General features: G+C 44.6%; 1 protein-coding gene across 1 annotated transcript in view; it reads right to left on the bottom strand.

Annotated features, from left to right (window-relative positions):
• The window catches only part of SLC39A13 (solute carrier family 39 (zinc transporter), member 13), a 24,457-nt gene extending 5,833 nt beyond the window's left edge, over window positions 1-18,624 (bottom strand). The window contains exons 1-7 of the mRNA XM_015415663.1: window positions 18,560-18,624; window positions 14,210-14,349; window positions 6,354-6,631; window positions 5,185-5,298; window positions 2,447-2,568; window positions 1,365-1,517; window positions 113-202 (exon numbers count right to left, since the gene is read on the bottom strand). Coding sequence (XP_015271149.1) covers window positions 113-202; window positions 1,365-1,517; window positions 2,447-2,568; window positions 5,185-5,298; window positions 6,354-6,600 — 726 coding nt within the window. The 5' untranslated portion in view covers window positions 6,601-6,631; window positions 14,210-14,349; window positions 18,560-18,624. The remainder of the gene's footprint in view (window positions 1-112; window positions 203-1,364; window positions 1,518-2,446; window positions 2,569-5,184; window positions 5,299-6,353; window positions 6,632-14,209; window positions 14,350-18,559) is intronic.
• Window positions 18,625-21,029: the final 2,405 nt, after the last annotated feature.

The raw sequence follows: 21,029 nt of genomic DNA, 5'->3' as shown, positions 1-21,029 counted from the left end.
CTATTTAAAAGCCTTATGCTTAGCAACAGAGCAGAACTGCCCATTTCCCTTTCAGACCAAACTCCTGGTATCCAGACATCAGGCAGTGTTCAAGCCAAACCCCTCAACTTACCTTTCTGCTAACTAGGAAGCCTGCTGCCACCGCAAGCCCATGTGTGAAGTTATCGATTGTGTTGGCCAACAGATTGAGGTATCCACTGATCTACAGCAGGGAGAAAGTAAAGATAACCGGAAATCGAAAACAAGCCAAAGACAATTGGAAATTCATAGGAGACCTCAAAATAGTCTACAGACACTAAGAATGCTAATTTAATTCCAATATGATTTATTCTGGACTTACAAGTACAATCAATTATACATTTATCATGACAAACATGCATCTTTTAAATTAAATTAAATGACAGTCCATTAAAAATGGATACAAAATGCTAAGGAGTCAGTAGATGCTGTTTACTCTTCTTCTTCAAACATACAGGCTTCAGCTTAAAGATGTGTGTTGATACATGCCAATGTTCATTGTTTTCCCAATAAAAACATATTGCCCCTTAGCACAGGTGGGAGTGGTCCAGCCTCAGCTTTCCCAGGAGAGGGGCCATGGTTCACTATAGTAGAGCATCTGCTTGACATGCAGAAGGTCACAGGTTCAATTCCTATCATCTCTAGTTAAAAGGACCAGTTAGTAGGTGACGTGAAAGCCCTCTGCTTGAGACCCTGGAGAGCTGCTGCCAGCCAGAGTAGACAGTACAGATCTTGACAGACTACTGGTGTGAGTATAAGACAGCTTTGTAGGTTCAGTTGTAAAATGATAGCTGTGTTTTGAAGAGTGTGAAAATATTGTTTGGTAAGTGGATATTGTTTTTGTGCTGACCTAAGATTAGTAAAGCATGATTGGAACCCCTTCTTTAAAATGACCAGAACCAAAGCACAAGCTGTCTAACATAAAGGATCAAGGTGAGAGAGAGGGCAAAGGCTGGGAGAAAGGCCTAGACGATGGGGCTTGGGGCCATAACCCAGAGGAAAGGCACAAGATTTGCATGCACAAGGCCTCAGATTCAAGCTCCATTGAAAGGATCTCAGACCACAGTGCTGGGAAAGACATCGGCTTTGGACTCTGGAGAACTGCTACGAGTCGGAGTGGCCGGTTCTGAGTAAGACAACGTTACAGTCCAACTGAGTATAAGGCAGATTTGTACATTAATGTGAGTTCAAGAGTAAAGCACCTGATTGCCTGCCCACCCACCATCCGCTCCCATATTTTCAAGAAGGCCTTGGATTTCCTGGATTTTCAGCTCTTGCTCTGGAGACACACATCAAGTTGGACTATGGACCTGACACCTCACCCCCCCAAAGCACACAAGATTTACCTTGATCTTCTTGGCTGGTAGCGAAGATGGGTGAGAAGAACCATTACACTGAGCCTTGCCCATCTTTGTTCTGTGGACTGGATTGGCCCCATCCTGAATGGAGAAGCTACTTCCATTTGGAACCCTTTTGGCAGGTGCCTTGGAATCACTGACCTAAGTTGCAGAGAAGCAGCTGATTTTTCCCCATGTCCATCAAACAGTGGCTCAGACACTTCCAGAATCCCCTTTCGTATTGCTCTGCCATGAAAGGAACTACACATACCCCATATTTAATAACTTTTGTGACGGACAGAGATTACCAGAAAGCTTTAAAAGTAAAGGTAAAGGTTCCCTTGCTCGAAAGCCAGTCGAATCCGACTCTAGGGTTGCGGTGCTCATCTCAGTTTCAAAGCCGAAGAGCCAGCACTGTCCGAAGATGTTTCCGTGGTCATGTGGCCGGCATGACTAAACACCAAGGCGTACGGAACGCTGTTACCTTCCCACCGAAGTGGTACCTATTTATCTCCTTGCAATTTCTTGCTTTCGAACTGCTAGGTTGGCAGGAGCTGGAACTAGAGACGGGAGCTCACTCCGTCATGCGGCAACTCGGGTCTTGAACTGCTGAACTACCGACCTTCCACAGCCTGCGGTTCAGTGTCTTAACCACTTGAGCCACCGCAGCTCCACTAGAAAGCTTTAAATGAACCTCAAATTTCCCCCTGTTTTGAGTATGTGCATTATTTATTCCAGATGCAGGAGGGAGGGGAGGGAAGACAGACTCAGTGTAGGATTCCTCGCCATGAGCAGCCTATGCCCTCCTGCATGCACAGCTCGCCAAATCAACATGCGTGGAAGGGGATCCACACAGAGGATCATGGAGCCCTTCCCTTCCTCTTCCTGGCTGGCAGCTGCAGTCCCTAAAGCTAAACACTGACCAGATGTCAGGCCTCAAGATTCCCTAAGCAGAGTCACCTGCTGGGAAGGACAAGAGATAAGGCTTCATCCAGCTTCTGCAAAATCAAATGGCTGGAGCTATTTTGCAAGATCAAGGGCAGCAACCACAACCTAAGTGGGCTTCTGGGACATTTTCATAATCCACTCACCAAGCTGGAGCATTCTTGCTTTTCGTGGTCTGGGAACATCTTCTGCAAACTCAGGAAGGTCAGCAAACCAATAATGACCCAGAGACCCAGAAGCTTCTGCTGTTGGAAACTCTGTCCTCCTCCTGAAAGGGCAGGGGGTGCAGGGGAGTGAGAGAGTAAGGAGAGTAAGGAATTCCTGCCTTATTTATGAAAGCCACTAGGCCATATTCCAAAAACAAGTGGATCCTTAGGGCAAAAGGACAATGAATTCTGATAAGCCTGGATATGCAGCTATCTCAATCTTGTCACTAGGGACGCTTGCCGCCATGTGCTTGTGAATTCGTGGAAACTAGTGGAAGTCCCACAAGCCTTATGAAGACTAACAGCTTGATGAAGATATTGATTTGAAACCGGCTGCCGTATATTACAAACTTTGACGTCTTCATGCTTCAAGGGACTTGTCTTCGGCTGTTGCAGGGAATGTTTCTTTTTGTTCTTACAGCCTAAGATGATTATTGATTGGCTCGGTCCCTTTAGGATTATATTTCAGCAGGGTTTACATCCCGCTTGTATTTGTATGTCTTTTAGGGTAATAATGCACACTTGTAGTTTGCATGATAGTTTATATTATATCACTATAAATATTTTTGTTAAAAATGGATTTTGTTTACATTCTTTAAGGTGGTTTTTGTATGTCTGGTTGATTATATTGCTGGCAACTTTCTCCTTGCTTGATTGCTGTAGGCAGAACTTGGCCTGACCCAGCAGTGTACTTAAGCAAGACTGTATAAGAGAGCCTCCTAACAGACGAGGTTGAGCCTTAAGTTCCAGTGTTCCCTCTAAGCTGAGTTAGTGTGAGCTAGCTCACAGGTTTTTAGCCTCTGGCTCACACATTTCTGTCTTAGCTCAGGAAGGATGGCTCCAGAGCAAACTAATTTATTCAGCAGCCAAGTTGCTTGCTCACAACTTTAATGCCAGTAGCTCACAAAGTAGACTTTTTGCTCACAAGACTCCACAGCTTAGAGGGAACATTGGCCCTTAACTGTTAAGAAATCCTGAATATGCACTCTTGCTTTGCACGTGTAAAATAAACCAAGTGGATCTCAGAATATCTTGCAAAAAAGAAAAAAAGACACCATGCAAAGCTGAAGTTGACCCACCTTTGTCTTAGAGGCAGATCAAATCACAGAGTCACTCTTGGCTTAGACTGGAGTAAATAAGCAGAGGATTATGCTGCCAGTGTGACATAAGATTAGTTCACAGAGGCAACAGATACTTCATCAAGTGGCCTAAGACTCTGGTAGGAATTGAACAACAGCAAAAAAGAAAATGCAAGACAAACCACTTTTTATACAAGTGAACCCCTATCCCTGAGTCCGATAACTGGAGATCATAAGTAGTAAATAGATTCTAACACATAAACCTGGCATCTAACATCTGGCATGACATTCTATCTGCTGAAAATCTCAGCTTTTAAACAATGCTCTGGTTGATGCAATTAAAGACTTGGGAATAAAAGAGGAACCTGAGACAATGGCTGAGAAAGCAGAGAAGGGTCTCTGCTCACAGGGAGGGACTTCTGTGCATGTGTAGCTCACCTTCTCCCACACCTGCAAGTTCAGTCCTCCTGATCCCCCTCCCCCTCCTTCTCTTCCTAGACTTCCTCACTCAAGTGGCCTATAAACCAGACTATAAATGCAGGAAACAAACTGGCCTCTGCCAGCCTAGTTCTTGTACCTCTTCCCCAGTGGGCAAAGCAGCAGCTGGTGGGTGGGGTGGATGTTGAGCAGAAAAACCACTGCAAGGAGTTCAAGGGCCTCTTCCCTTCCTGCTGGTCTTTCTCACTGCTTGTCATGACAGTTTAAACAAAATGTGAGAGGAAGAATCCATTGAACTTAAAAGTGAGCACAAAATTTGGATTTCTTGGGTACCGAAATGCATGCAGCTTTGCAAACAGCCCGGTGTGTGTGCGGTTGCAAACTGGGAGGCTGAGCATGTCTAAACTGCATGCACAGACATGACAACTGGGTGGTGGAAAGCTCATTCAGTCACACCCTGGCACATTCTTAGCCTAAGGACACGAAGTGTTCTCTCTCATGAGAGTTACTGACAGCTTCCCACTCACCACCCAGACTGACTGCCAGCAAGCGGGAGGGACAGGCACGGGTGAAGTGAAGTGAAGTGAACCAGGAAGCCAAAGTCTAGATAAAATGCTTCCAAGACCAATGGAGATGCATTCTCAAAGAGTCAGCCCAGAGGACATTTTCAGGACACAGAACACTTTCCAGCAGCTCTCTCTGTCTGTGGCAAAGCAACGAGCCACACCGGGCCAAGGGCCATCCTGAGAATTTCCTCTGCGAGGAGAGAAACTCTTCCCTTCTTTGTTCAGCCGCTAATTCTCTGTCGTGACAACACAGGCCTGCCAAAATGCAGAGAGGCAACAGTTGCTGTGTTCATTTTATCCCTGACAGAAGGTTAGGCCACCTCATGGCCAAGTGGCTGAAGACACCCCAGCCTGGTTGTTCTTGAGGCTGCCTCCCTTCAGGGACACAATAGACAGGCTAGGGATGCCTTACCATCCCCTCCAGCTTATGAGCCAAAGACTTTAAAGCCAGCTTTCACTAATTCTCCCCATCCTGCTACAGACCTCTGACTACCCCCTTATGCTGATGCACAGAAGCAGATGGATAGGAAAGGCCGGGGCAACCAGTGCCCAGCACTCTGCGGTCTCAGGGCATTTACACACATCCCGATGTTACCTGAGGCAGCACTGCAGGTGTAGGCCCAGGCCTCAGGGAGCAGGTGCAGAAACACATTCCCAAGGAGCCCACCAATAGCAAAACTCAGCAGCTGCTTCATTCGATGAGATCCCTCTGAAAGACAAAGAACAGCCAATATCACTGCAGAGCTTGGCCCCGACCCACTGTGCTGATCAGGGGGACCCAAGGGGATGCTTGCATGCCACCTTCCCAGGCACACAGTTTGCTGCTGATGCACATGATGAGGCCAGAGGAAGCCTCCCAGTTTCCCCATGCAGAAACCAAGATGCCAGTTGCACTACCTTCACAGTGGCCTCTGCAGACTGACTAGGGGCACCTGACAACTGTTTCTGGGGGAGCAGGGAGGGCTGTGGGTTTGTGACATTATACTCTTCTAAGCCCAGCATCTGATGTTGGCTACTTTCTTTTCTATTTTAAAGAGCAAGTTTCTAGTCCTTATGGCTATAAAGAAGGCTTGAAAGTGTGCTGGTTTTATCTCGTCACAAAGTCCATGGGGGGGGGGGGGGTTTTACAAATTTTAGAAAGCAAGGTTTTGTTGTTCTGCCTGACTCCTTATCCAATCCTCTGAACAATAAAAAGTAAATCATGCAAAGCACTATATACAAATATATTTATGCAACATTTGCAATGCAAATATAATACGGGGCTTTTTTCTGGGGGAACACGCTGAAACAGTTCTGGAACCTCTTCGACAACATTCTTTTAAAAATGTTTAAAAGTTCACGAGTTTTCAGTATACAGATTGAAAACTTCATTTCCCTCAAGAGTTCTGGCACCTTCCCCCCCCCCAAGTCCTAATTATGCAAAACTTGCTGAATGTGCATCATTTATGCAGGCCACAAACGTTCCAGTTCTCAGTGTGTAAAATTTGGGCTCGTCAGAAAGTACTTGCTGGGGAGGGGTGCCAAGCTACTCTTTTCCAATGTTCATTGGAACAAACACCTTACAACAGAGTCCACATATTTAGGTACGGTTCTTCTTACCTTGCTTAATAGCAGGACTGAGTGAATTATGCAGGCATTTCAGCAGGCAACTTTTCCTGGCCTCAAGTAGAATCTCTGCTTTTGCATTCAAACTACATGCCCCCTCAATGACTGAGAGGTTGAGGGATTGTTAAGAATACAGTTCTAAGAGTCAGGTCAACTTACCTTCTGACTTCAGAGCTGCTCCGGACTCAAGAGGAATGATCACCAAAGGAAGGACACCACTCAGCCCAACCATAACCGAACCAATCAGAGAACAGACCCAGGCATCCAGGCGTTCCCCAGAAAATATGGCCCCCCAGGACTCAACCTCTTTTTCACACAGGGGACTGGCCCCACCAACAGCTTGGCAAGCATAGGAGAGCAGCAAGAAAGAGAGTGGTCCATGAAAAAACAGTATTTCCCCCATCATCTTGGGCAGCTTCAGCCTGGCTGGTTGATCCCTGAAATGAAGGAGGAAAAGAGCACTCAGTTGGCAGAAATATATACAGGTACCAACCAGTGTTCCCTCTAAGCTGAGTTAGTGTGAGCTAGTTCACAGTTTTTTAGCCTCTGGCTCACACATTTCTGTCTTCGCTCAGGAAGGATGGCTCCAGTGCAAACTAATTTATGCAGCAGCCAAATTGCTCGCTCACAACTTTAATGCCAGTAGCTCACAAAGTAGAATTTTTGCTCACAAGACTCCACAGCTTAGAGGGAACATCAGTACCAATGGAAGGAGACGGGTACTATAAAGTGAGGTCAGAAGGCCCAGTAATCCAAGAGACAGGTGTGCTGTGTGCTAAGGGGCAGAAAACCCAAGCCAACAAAAGTGATCCCATCAGAGCATGAACTGGCAAACCAACATAATTAATATACAAAAATCTCTATAGATTTTAAATACTTTCGTGATAATATTTATATTTATATTTATTTTATTCATTCCACTTTTACCCCGCCCTCCCCACAAGCGGGCTCAGGGCGGCTTCCAAAACTGACAAGCAGCATTCAAAAACAATAAAACATAAGTACAAGCATCAGTTAAAAACACAAACAATCCATATAAAACATTCATTAGATGGTGATAAAACTAAAGTGCTGTTTAAAGACACATTAAACTGAGAACAACAAATGTCTAACACAAATACCATTCCAGATTTTTTTTTTCTGTCAAGCAAATGACAAAGAGCCTTTGGACACCTGAAAGACTTTCCTAGCCTCATCACCCCAAAATGTCCATGAGCCCTAGCATGACAGATCTGACACTATTAAATTAAGGTCAAAAAGTAATTGTTCCTTTTTACAGAAGTTGGGATATATTTTCCAGTGGTCCCCAACGTGGTACCTGTGGCTCCCACGCCCCCCCAGCACCTTTTCTGGTGCCCATCAAGTAGTTTTAGAAAGTGGGTGGGGCCAGGTGGGGCTCTTGCCCAGCAGGGCTTCTGATTGGCTGTGCAGATTAAAATGATATTGTTTCAGTGGCAGCTACCACCACAGTGTTTGTTTTATTCTCTCTTACCCTGCTGTCCCAGTGTATTTTTTTAATTGCTCCTCTTCTCCTCCTGCACGTGGGAATCCCCAGTGTATGTGGCTCCGCCTCCTATGGCAGCCATTTTGTGGTTACGCCCACTCCACTGTGTCAGAATTCCGAAGGTGTTCATAGGCTCAAAAAGGCTGGGGGCCTCTGCACTATTCAATGCCACTTTTGTTGGAGTAAACAACATCTGGTGCACAAAAGATGAGGGGAAAAAACTTGCAAGGGGCAGCAAGAGGAAAGGCCAGTTAGATAGGATAGTGTGGGCAGCACCTTCTGTCCTGGTAAGTGTTGTTCCTTGTCTGTCACCAGACTGCTACTCTTAGGGCAATATCCTCCTCCTCCTCCTCCTCCTCAGAAGTTCCACAACTCATAACTCTCTCTCACTGTGATGTAGCTAGGAACCTGTCTCTATTACTGCTCTTTACTACAAGTATGTTAGTTCCTACATAACGCTCTCTCTATATTTTAATCAGTTTGTGCAGCTCTGCTGTGTCATCACTCGGCCAACAGGGTTATGGGCCCAAGACAGGTGCATCTGATTAAAGGTAAAAAAAAATCACCAGAGGCTCTCAAATGCGTGCAAGGCAGGAGCAGGGAGACAAAGGATCAAAGGTGGCAGCTCCCTTTGGAGCACAGCATGGCCACTGGACAGAGAACGCTCTCTAATTTGGAGATAAAGAATGAAGACCCATTTAATCCAGAGATACCTATGGGACGTTACTCAGACTGAAAGGCAAGCAGCTTGGGACTCTCGATCTATGGGACGTTAGACTGAAAGGCAAGCAGCTTGGGACTCTTCAAACAGTAAGGCAACATTGGCCATCGTCGTATAGGATCTTACAGATTGTCAGCTATGATATGGGAACTACCCAAGAGATGTGGGAGGAATTACAAAGGTTACATATCAAATCCTCTCTAAAGTGTCAGATGTATCTTTAGAACGTTTTTTCAATTTAAAAATGAACTTGAGAAATCACTTGGATGAGCTGCTGAATCTAGCTCAACAACTGAGAGCTGCAGGGAAGGAAGTTCCAGATCAGGATATGATTGTTTGCCAGAATCAAATGAAAATGTTATCCATGCAACAGAAGCTGAAGAATTTTCTGTCCCTGAAAGGAATGATCGGTCAGCTAGAGGAAGAGACTTGAAGGCAGCATAAGAGATCGAAGTCCAGTCAATGGGCTTTAAATATAAAAAAGGCAAGTTAATTTAATATTCTTGTGGCAAACCAGGATATATCAAGTGAAAAAGAGCAGTTTCTGTCAAGAGCTCTCTCAGCCCCACCTACCTCACAGGGTGTCTGTTGTGGGGAAGGGAAGGAAAAGGAGTCTGTAAGCCGCTCTGAGACACCTTTTGGTAGTGAAGGACGGGGTATAAATCCAATCTCTTCTTCTTCTTTACATGGTCCTGCCTTTCATTTTATTTTTGCAGACTCCCTACCAACGTTCCCTCTAAGCTGTGGAGTCTTGTGAGCAAAAATTCTGCTTTGTGAGCTACTGGCACTAAAGTTGTGAGTGAGTGGTTTGGCTACTGCATAAATTAGTTCGCTCTGGAGCCCTCCTTCCTGAGCTAAGATAGGAAGCCAAAAGCAAGAGGGAAGCAGAAAGGCTCCACTTAAAATAAATGAACAGCCAACAAAGAAAAGCTTGATATTATCTCAAAGTAGCACAAAAGCACCACTTGGTACATCAGCTCTGGTGCTACTTCATGCATAGGCAATTATAATTTTTAAAAAACATTAGATAAAGAAAGAGAAATTACATATAGAAGATGGAGAAATCCTCTGGGCTGAAGGCATAGACTCTGGGACACTGTACTGCAAGCTTCCAAATGGTGAAATCCGAGAAGTCCTTGTTGCAAATTGTTTGTCTGTTCCAAGACTAGAGAATAATCTTATCTCTCTGATAGCAATGGCAAATAAAGGAATAAAACACCTATCTCCAAAGGTTGCTTTTATCAGAGACAAGACTGACTTAATTGCAACAGGTGATGTGAGTGAGGATTTGTACAACTTGAGTATCACAGAGAATAAGTAAACTTTATAAAGCACTGTAATAACTAGAATTGTTCCAGGTTGTGGCATAGGAGATTGGATCATAGAAAAAAATATAAATATATAAGAAGCCACCTTGAAAGCAAGAACTTAACAAAAGGCATACTAATGACCAAATGTGCTGATGCAGAGAAGTGTGTATGCTGCATCAAAGCGAAGGGAACTAGATCAAGCTTTAACAAGCATTGCACAAGTCAAACGCAGTGCCCCCTAGAGCTAATACACAGTGATATGTGTGGACCCATGAAAAGCCAAACATTCAGTGGAAATTAATATGTGCTAACATTTATTGATGACTACTCAAATCTAAATAAAGAGAAAAGTAGAGTATTGGAAAATTTTAATGCATCTGTGGCAATAGTCAGTAACTGATTCAAAAGAAAGCCACTAGTAATCTAGACTGATAATGGTGGGGAATACATGGGACATGAAATGACAAATTACTTGACAGAACAAGGCACAGACCACCATCTTACAGTCCTGTACACCCCAGAAAACAATGGTGTGGCAGAAACAAAGAACCACTCTCTCAGTGAGATGTCCCAATGTATGCTTCTTGAGGCAGAGCTACCTGACAATTACTGAGGAGAAGCAATCAATACTTCTACCTACCTACGAAACAGGTTATCCACTAAGAGAGCAAATGCCATTTGAACCTTCTACAACATTTGCTAGCATAATCAAGGCTGCTTGTTGTGAATCGAGGTGGCAGTCATACAAGGGGTCATCACAGAAGTTTCACCTTTTGTGTGCTGTCGTTTCTGGCTGGGTATGATGGATATGTCATTGGAGAGCTATTCCCCAAACCAAACTGGCCTTTTAAAACCAGAATTATTGGCACTGTCCAATTGCTCCAGTATTCTAACCATTAGACCACACTCTCTCAAACAGCTTCAGACCCTTCTGATGAGAACCTGTAAGAGGTGTGTGTGTGTGTGTGATGAACTGAACTTTTTTATGATTGTAATTACAGACTTCAGTATTCAAAGACCCATATTTGAACAGCAGCATGGAACTGAACTTTTTAAAAGCGTAGAAGTGCTGTGTTAAACAGATAAAGGACTGTGAAGGGTTAATGCTTCACAGAGCTAGAGAGCCTTGAGTGATAGGCTGCTTCAAGAGATCTGCTTGGTTAGCATCAGTGGAGCAGAGAAAAACTTCTGAACTGGATGCTGAAGAGGATGGAGTCTGATTTCAGCCTTAACTGAGAGCAGTTTAACACAACAGCAGGGGCACCCCGCTTTCTAACCTGAACCAGAGACACACAAATCTCAGGCCAAGGAAGACCTGAAAACACAGAGCAAGTCATAGTTCTGGAAATAGGGTCTCCATTTTCAGGTGACAACAAGGCACCCTCAGAGGAAACCTCCAGTCTTTTCCCCCACCCAGGAAGATATGCATATGATACGTCCGTTCCAACAGGTAAAACATCTACATTTCTAAAGGCTATTCAGAAGCCACCTGGCAAATAGCCCTGTCTCCAGTACTTCACCCAGCCCTTTTGTGCAGTCCCATGTCTATGTGTGAATTCTTTGTCCTTCCTTGCTCCATCCTTCAGGATTCCGAGATAAACCAATCAAACATTCAAATTATTAACGATCCTTCCTGACACTAATCAGGGACCCATCTCCCATCTTTTGTCTGTATCTTGGAACCTATTCAACTGCCTTGGCAGAACCATCAATGGACATAAAATCCATTCAGCTAGCCCCAGTACAGTCATCCAACAGCTGGCTTCTATTTTTAAAGCCTGACTCTGCCCCTCTGGAAGCTCATTGGTCACATCTAGGCCTTGCCCATCCTGATGCCACACACCCATGGGACTCATCATTGGCTCAGGTAATATTGTTCTCACCTGAGACCAGCCCCCAGGTCTGCCCATTGGTCTGCATTGTTTTATAATGTCTACTAGCAACCCCATCTCCTTCCCAGCTAACCATCAACCTACCATTATCTGCCCCTTTGACTTCAGCTGACTTCTGCCCTCCCTTCTGCAGAGCAGTTGTAATTCTGAGTGCTCTCCAGCCCTCACCTGGAGATTGGCAACAATGGTTCCCTATGTGGGACTGACTGGTTTGGAGGGTGGAGTCTATGGCAGTGTACCTGTCTGAGGTCCCACCCCTCCTCAAACCTCACCCTCTTCAGGCTCCATCCCTCAAATCTCCAGGAATTTCCCATCTGGAGTTGGCAACCCTATCAGGACTGGCCCCAATGTGTTTTCTCCCAAAGGCCAAAGTAGGTGACAGGACCAAGCTTAGTTGCCTACCAACAGGCATTGAGGGGAATGTAGGGTTGCCAGCTCTAAGGAGGGAAATACCTGGAGTTTTGGGGGGTGGATTCTGTAGTGGGCAGCATTGGGCGGGGTGGGGGGGCGGAAGGACTCAGCAGGTATAATGTCATAGGGTCTACCCTCCAAAGCAGCCATTTTCTCCAGGGGAAACTGATCTCTGTCATCTGGAAATCAATTGTAGCAGTGGGAGATCTCCAGGTCCCACCTGGAGTTTGGCAACCCTAGGGGAAAGTGTGCTGCACAGCAGGGGGTTGAAGAGAATGGTTTGATGGGTGCTGGGCCAAGATTGGCAACAATAGTTCCCCAGGAGCAAATAGCTGGGTTGGAGGGTGAAGTCTATGGCACTGTAACCTGTCTGAGGTCCCCATCTCCCCAGGCAGCTTTTAAAACATGATCCTGGGACCTACACACCACCAGACATTCCAACTGCCTTGCGGGGGGGGGGAGTATGAGGTGTGGAATGGAGTGAAGTCCAATCAGCTTCCATATGCAAAAGACCTTGAAGGTTCCATATGCAACTGACATTCCAACTGCCTTGCGGGGAGGGGGGTGAGTTTGAGGTGTGGAATGCAGTGAGGTCCAATCAGCTTCCATATGCAAAAGACCTTGAAACACTGGGCGGGACTGCACAAAGCAGCCAGTCAACCCAGCCAGCGTCTTCTGACATACAGTTCAAGCGTCCATACACTAAAGGAGTGCATTTTAGAACTTTGGCACCCACTATTCAATTATATATAAGGAGAGATATCTGTCAGAGCACATAGCAGACTGTGTGCCTCTGCCCTGAAGCCAACTGAGAGTCCACCCCTAAATATCTGGGTTTAGGCCATAATCCCTTCTTCATGGACCTCTGCATGTCTGGACAGGTCATATCACCCCATAACTGATCCCTCTCTTAGCTATCAATCACCTCTGCTTTCTTAGTTCTGTTTTGTGTGTGTGAATGCTTGATTTTATGTTTGTATGTTTAAGAATCCTTAGTAAAGAAATCACTGCTTTAGTAATCTAGCCTCTGTTTCTGGGACTGGGAAATCAAATTCCCATAAACACAGGTTCTGATCCTATATTTAATACCTATTGCCATTTAATACTCATAATTCCCCACATTTATTAATAAATTAAGGCAATTTGGCTAACACCAGTCAAACAGGGAGTTAGCTCTGAAGGGTGCAGAGATCCCTGGTCTGATGTGGTTAGAAACTGCCTTTGGAGACCTTAAGAGTCAGTTAAAAACTCAAGATGTGTACTGGTGTTTCAAGAGAAGGGGTTTGGGTAGCAGAAAGAGTCTACCAGCCTTCCAGAAACTAAAAGAGTCAGACAATACTCAAAGAAAGTGTACTAGGGTTTTTAGGAAAACACCAGAACAAAAGCCTCTCAACATAAAGATTTAAGTTACTGAGAAAAGATTAAGAAACTCTCATTAGCCTGAAACATAAGCACTAAAGTCTGTGCATGTACTGGTTTTACCTCAGAAATTTCAACCCCTGATTTCACCTGGCCTTTCCCCTCTATGTTAAATAAAATATTTTGTCATTTTTTTGACTTTCAAAATGCCTTGACTGCCATTTAAGTGGTTTAAGTTAAAGTGGGCTCCTAATCCTTCCCTCAGGTTCCTGGGTTGAGTCAACAGCCAAAATATCATACAGTGACAGGGTGGGACAGCCAAAGTACTTCAGCAAAGGAGAAAATGCATTACTAGGGCAGCTCAGTCAGTAAAGGGAAAGAAAAACAGAGGGAAAATCTTGCCTCTGAGGGAGGGGACGGGGCCATCATGGGGGCTTCCACTGTATGTGTTCAATCAGTTAGTGTGATTTCTGCAAGCCATACAGCAGCATAGAGGTCCCATTGCACCATGTATGTGTGAAAGCTAAATTAAGCCAATGTGAACAATGTACACTGCAGACTTCAATAAGTGATGTTGATGTACCATTTTCCCCAAACTCATGAGGCCCTTTCCCCCCTCTTCTGGTTCAACAGCAAAATGGAAAAAGCCAATACTGTTTTTAACCATTATGTCCTGTGGCCTTTGACAGATGTATCCTGCAGAACAATGGCTTTTTAAAGGTTGTAACAAACCAATGGTGGACAGGTCTATATCAATGGCTACTTGTCATAACAGCTGAAAAAGGAATTTTTACATTCACTGACAGACCGCAGCTTACCAAAGGCTACTGACAAACAAGAGAAGGCTTTTGTGCTTGTGAGTTTCCCGAAAACATCTGGCTGGTCTCTCTTGCAGACAGAATGCTGGACTGGACAAAGCTCTGGACTATGACAGCCAAACAGTTCTTATGGTCTTGACCTGGAAGGGTGAAAAACGCATTAGATTGCCACTACATAATTATTAAGATCCAAAGGCCAGGGCACACACCGGCCATGGAAAACCCATCGTAACAGGTCTGAACAATCCCCACTCCAGCTACAATGTATACAAAAATCTGCTGCATCTGTCTCCAATATCCCTCAGTGAATCTCCATACTCCTGCTAACAGTCACAAAAGACAGTAAATTGGCAGGAAACGTTTGACAGTTTCAGTGGCCTAGCTATTATAATTGTCACAAATTCGCTAGATCTTTAGTTACAGCTTACGACCAGTTTACACATACACACATGTCCAGTGTGCATGAAGATCAGACACAAAAGACAGAACTTGCTTAGCACTGCACAAGTCCAACACAACTCTTTTTAAGAGCACTCACGTATTCCGGCATGAACCACACACACATGACCTGACCCTAAGAAATCTCCTGTACTTAAACCCAGTTCTAGCAAGAATCTGAAACAATCCCAGTGAAACATCTCAAGCTCAAAAACCATGTGCAGTCGTGACCCTTTCATAATTCCCAGAGACCAATTTAGAGGTCATGACCTACAGAAAAAGTCTGACTCACAGCACATTCCACACTGGAGCAGCAGAGGCAGAAATGACTCAGAGCTGAGCAGAGGCTGCTTGTCAGAGAACAGCTGTGTTCCCTGGAGGCATTATTTTATCCAAACTGCAAAGAGCTCCTGCAAAAGAGGCAGGAGCACCAGGCAGCTTTTTCCAGCTGAGCAAAGAACATGATGCCGAAAGAAAAGAAAAAATGAGGACAAAAGGAAAGCCACAGAGACTCAGCTAGTGCGATGGTAGCAGGGCAGGGAATAATTAACACCATGATAGGTCTCCTGAGTAAAGAGATCCATCTCTGCTCTATCCTCTATGGCAAACACAGCTTGAAATATAAACTTGTAGCAAATGCAAAAGAGGAAGCAAGAAGGAAAGAAGAAACAGAATAAAAGTGCTTGCATGGGGACATTTCTGAAGCCACTGGGTTTCCGCTACAAGAAATTTCCAGGCCCCTTTAGAAGTGACTTCCAATGCACCTGGAAAATACAGCTCAGTTTCCCCACCAGCCAATACAATCCAAGCTCTATGTGATGCAGTCAGATTTTCTTCTGCTCCTGCCTCCTCCCCATGACAGCCGGCAGCATTGCTCTTTCCAATCACACAGCTGCAACATATTTTTCCAGTCTCGTACCCTAGATCCATGCCACTCTTTAAATAACACAATAGGGACATATTCCATTGCAAGTTTGACACTCATCTCTAATTATTCAGAGGAGCAGAGATAAAATGTAATTTTATCCCCCACACACAATGGAAATGGAAATAGTAACAACAAAACTCTTCTCCAAAGCCATTTCCCGAGTTCAGCAGTTAAGTGCCTGGATTCCTACTGGAAATCCTGACCTTCTGCCAACAGCTACAGGCCTCATACTCCCAGTCACAGTAGCAGCTCCACTGTGAGACCTGCAGTATCTCTCCAGGTTCTCCCATTCTCAGAAGTCTTCTCAAAACTATTTATTTATTTATGTCATCTATACCTTCCTCATTTGGACTCAAGGCAGATTACACGGAGTGAGCCCAAACAATTGATGGATGGGACATTCAATAAATAGTGCAATAGGATTACGGTTGTAGGACCAACCAGAAATCTAAAAACAGAACTGAAGAAAGCTTAAGTATTAAGTATTTCACAACTTCTGTCCCAAAGAGACAGGCTATCTTGTCAAACCCAGCCTTCCTTCAGTATAAACATGACTGTGATGAATCTAAATTACTCTTGGATTTGCAAAACACTACGGCCCTTGCATAGAACTGGATTGTACAGCAGGTGTCTGTTCCCATTATAAAGGTGACAACAGGATCAAAAGAACTGGACCACACAGTGAATCCATGGGGGAGAACTTTTCCCTATACTTATAACAGAAGCACAGGCCACCATCAGGTGGATGGTGTGTACTCAGCAAAAAAAGAGTAAAATCTATTATTATGCCATCTTTACTGCTCTCTGCATCTTATTCTGGCCTTGTTTGTCCTGGGAAGAAGCAAAAAGCTACATAAAACACAGCAGCTTTGTTCCCAATCATCTGACTTCTGAGACTTCAGCAGGCATTGCCCACATGCTCTGAATCGCCTTCTTGCCTCCTTAAAGCCTAGAAACTTGCTTCTGAAAAAAGAATCAAAGCTGAGATTCTAATCCTCAGTTCTGTATCCATGTCTAATTTCTTCACTTCCACAGAATCATGGCATGCATACAGCCAGATCACAGAAGAAGTGTCCTACAATTTTTTTAGTTCTTATTAATATGGAAGTTTTCAGCAGATGGAGGAATCCGCCACAAGCTCACTTTAGTGAAGAATAATGCTGTTTGAGAAAGGATGATTTCTCAAACCCACATCCAGCAATCTCTTCAGGAAGAGAAAAATCTCTCTCTGACCTGCTGCTCTATTCTACAGAGGAAAATTTTCTTCTTGCTCTCACCCAGCCAGTCTACCTCAGTCTGCAGGCAAGGTTAGATCTATTATTGATCCAAAATAGGGATCATATTGTAAACCATCCTTCTACCCAATGGTTCTTTATTCAAGCCCAAACTCTCCAGCAGACCTTCAGAGACTTGGTAACATTTACACAGAGCTGCTGTCACCCTGAACCAGAAGCAGGGTATTGAGTCAACACACCACCTGCCATGGTCATGTGCCACTTCTTAGAGTACTATGTGGCAAGTGGAACAGCCCTGCTTTTGGTGGACAGAAGATCAAGTTACCATATTACCAATTATCCATAAGTCAGTGTTATCTGGAGGAACAAGAGTATCCCAGACCTTTTAGCAGAATGCCCCAATTTTGCAGATTTAATTCTAGTTTGCATTTCTAAAAATCTTACCAAAGTATTTTCTTGTGGAGAGTTTACTTGAAACCAGGTATGTGTTACATGCCATCAAATCACTTCTGACTTGTGGCAACCCAATGAACGATGACCTCCAGAACACCTTACCAGTAACAGCCTTCCTCATATAACAAATAAACAAAATACTACATGCTTCATTTACTCACATTTACATTGGTTGAGACTACAGTTTACAAGGACATGGAGAAAGAATGTCCCTGCAATGTTAACATGTTAGCTACCTTAGTCAGACCCTTTTGGCTTAGTACAGGAACCTACATTTGGACAGGCAGTACAGATGAAACAGCCTTCACATGAAGTACATTTGAAGTTGATCTTGAAGCTGAACTGCATCCAGGTGCCAAGCCATTTCTGTACCTCTGATATTATTCTCTTCCATAAATTTACCTAAGCAGCCCACTAGAGCTTGCTTGGACCAGATGACTGTTAAAAACATCACTACTGCAAAACAGAGCAACAAGGCTGCAATCCTACATATGCTTACATGGGAGTAAACCCCTCTGAACATACTTACATCAAATTGGGCAGTACAGTAATTAATTAATCTCTGACTGCTGCTCGATTTGCATCCCACCCTATGGCTGCCTTGGTCACCCAAAAACAAAGGAGCAAGTAAACATTCAGGCTGGGAAAGTGGATGCATGGATGCATGCCACGAATACCTGAGAGCACCAACATGACAGGTGTGTGGTACAAGTCAGTTCTGACTGTCTTATGGCTTTACACTATTTTCCGTTTGTAATTTAAACTATAAGGACATCGTCTGGGGACTAGCGGCCATTCTCCCTTGGAAGAGAAGAGTACCCAATTCATCCTACCAGCTACTTGTAGGAAACAGAAATCTCTGGATTCAAAATACCATATAGAGTGTGCGACTCTCATTGTCACAAAATCTTTGACAGAAATGGGGGGGGGAGGATCAGGGTACAATCTATGCGGAGTGGAGATAAAAAAGTTAAATGCAACACTCACGAGCGATTAAAGTGGAAAGAGTCTGCCTAACCTCCGGCATCCTAATCGGGTTGCTCGATACGATAAGGTGCCCCAGCAGCCCCTCACTGCCGGTGTGTGCTTTGGCTACCCCAGCACAAAACTCCACTCGCACCTTCTTCTGCACTCACCTTGCCCTGCTCAGGCACCGGCCGCGGTGTGCCCCAAAGCAACTCTCGGTACCGGCCTGATGTCCCTCAGCCCCCAAGTTGGAGGGAGAGCTTTGCCTCTTCCCAGTGCCAACCTTGAAGCCCCCCCTTCCCCTTCCCCCCGGAGAGGCTCGTTCGTTACCATGCGACACTGGGGAGCTCCGGGCTGCCCCTGCCATCCAGCTGCGTCTCCGCTCGGGATTCTTCCCACCCCTTCAATCTTAGCTCCACCTCCCCAACTCAGCCACGTCGGTTCCATCCTCCTCGGCATCAAAGTTGGTGCTCCAGCGGACAAATTAACAAGAGCACCGCTTCCGACGTCTTTCCTAAAGGGGGAAAGATAATTAGAGCACACTTGGCATCATAGGAGAACAGAAAAAAGGGAACACGCTTCCGAGCAAGATGCCATGGGGGGACCGGAAAATAATCTAATTCCTCCGTACGGGTTATACAGCGGAAATGCGTCAGAACCCAGGGTATTTTTGCGGGTGTGTGAACTTAATGTGGTGTCTAAGTGTTTGTTCTTCACGTTAACTCCGTGAGTTCTACTCGCTAATCCTGCTTCTATGCAAAAATCGCATTAATAATAGTCTTTCTAAATTTCTGATTCCAAAATATGGCAGGGAGGCACAACATGACAAATTCAACAGGCACATCTATGCATTGGTGTTTGTTGTATCGATCTCCCCTCCCCAAATAAGACTGCTATTTCTGTCCGTTTGTCTATTCATTTGTGTGTGTCAGACGATTTAGAGTTAGCCAATAATTGCATAGCGTTCCACATCACCTTGATTCAAAGATGTTTAAGCGGGTTTCGTTTTAAATTGCCAGTTCCAAAACTGCAGCAAAGGTATTAATTGTTGTATTTCTCTCCCCCTCCCCCATCATGCACTTATTAAAGGCAGGGTAGCCTGGCAACCCTGATTTCATCGGAGATCTACAACTAAGAAATGAGCCACAAGCATGACAGAATGACAGTCACCACATTATTTTTTAAACACACACACACAGGAGATATGTAGCAGAATAAAACTGGCAGCAGTTTCTGCCAGGGCTGTTTTAGTGCTCTAGTCTTAAAGCGGGTGGTGGCAGTGGAGGTTTGTTTGTTGGTTCTCCAGGGCAACTGGTTGGCTGCTGCATGAATCAGGATGCTGCTGCAGTCGACCAGTGATCTGATTCAACAGGGCTGTTCTTTCTTAAAGGCATAATTTGTTTTTGTTCCACAGCCATCTTCATTCTGTGCCTTTCCTGCCAGATTTTTGTTGCTGTTTTGACTACATGTTATCAAGGCAGTTCTTGCTGAGCTTGTGGATACTGGGCATGATGAATCAGTTGAGTTGTTTTAAGTAGTTTGTGTGCACTAGATTTGATTGCAGGTCAAGGTTCTTTTGCAGGCATGTCTGATGTGTATTTGACCTTGTCTGGATGGTAACTCACTTGCCCTAAATCTGTCTGCTATCCCCAGCGTTGTTAATGCATGTGAATGTCCACAGATGCTCAGTTAGCTGTGTATTAACTATCAACTCTGTAACAGAGATGTAACAGAGATGACCAGAAAGTATCCTAAATACTTCTTGGGCTGCTCTCACATGGATTATTTTTTCCATTTCAGCCAGGTTTTTTCCCTATTTCCATGTGATGCCACTGTACACAAATTGTGAACACAACCCATTCTGTCTGGCACCTGTACACAAATTGTGAACACAACCCATTTCTTTGTCAAATAAAATATTTTAAAATTATTTTAAACTTGAACAAAATCCCTGTTGTTTCCCCAGCAGGACACTGTCAGCATAAGTAGTTCCTTGTATCTGAACAGGAAACTACACCTTGTATTTGAATGAAAGGAAACTTCTCCCTTCTTACCTCTGCATTTTGTTGGTGAATTTCACTGTAGTTGTGGGAAATCCACCTTGTCCCCTGGACTGGCTTTGATGGCTCCAGTATTGGGAGGGGGAAGCAGATCAGACCAATGATGTAGCAGTGTTCCAGCAGAACAATACCACTATTTTGACTCCCTGTGAAACCTGTGGGATTATCTCTGCTGATCCTTCATGATTTGTCCTGTAGGGAGGGATTCTACAGAAAAGTGCAATACCATAAATAAAAGGGCAACCCCAGCCAGAACGGGTGATACCTTAAGTCCTAGTTCAGACCTTCCATTTACTGGTAGCACTTCGATCTTGTCAGGATTAAACTTCAATTTATTAATCCACATCCACTCCAAAACTGCCTTCAGGTACCAGCTCAGGGTTTCTATAGCTTCCCTAGGATCAGCTGGAGTATGCGACAGAACTCAATGGCATCTAAATATTGGTGATGACAACCCAAATCTTCAGATGACCTTACCCAGCTGTTTCATGTAGATGAAGAGAATAGGGGACAACATGGAACCTTGCAGGACTCCATTGGCCAAAGACCAAGGGGCTGAGCAGCACTTTCCCAGCACCACCTTCTGAAACCTCTGCTCCTCTCCAGGTAGGACCAGAACCACTGTAGAATGGTGCCCCTTAGCCCAGAAAGGTTCTCCAGAAGTATACCATAGTGCAGGGGTGGCCAGACTGTGACTTGGGAGTTGCATGCGGCTCTTTCACACATATTGTGCGGCTCCC

The sequence above is a fragment of the Gekko japonicus genome, unplaced genomic scaffold (assembly GCF_001447785.1).
Source record: "Gekko japonicus isolate JY-2015 unplaced genomic scaffold, Gekko_japonicus_V1.1 scaffold2116, whole genome shotgun sequence".
Classification (NCBI taxonomy): domain Eukaryota; kingdom Metazoa; phylum Chordata; class Lepidosauria; order Squamata; family Gekkonidae; genus Gekko; species Gekko japonicus.
This window is presented reverse-complemented; position numbering and strand designations above follow the sequence as displayed.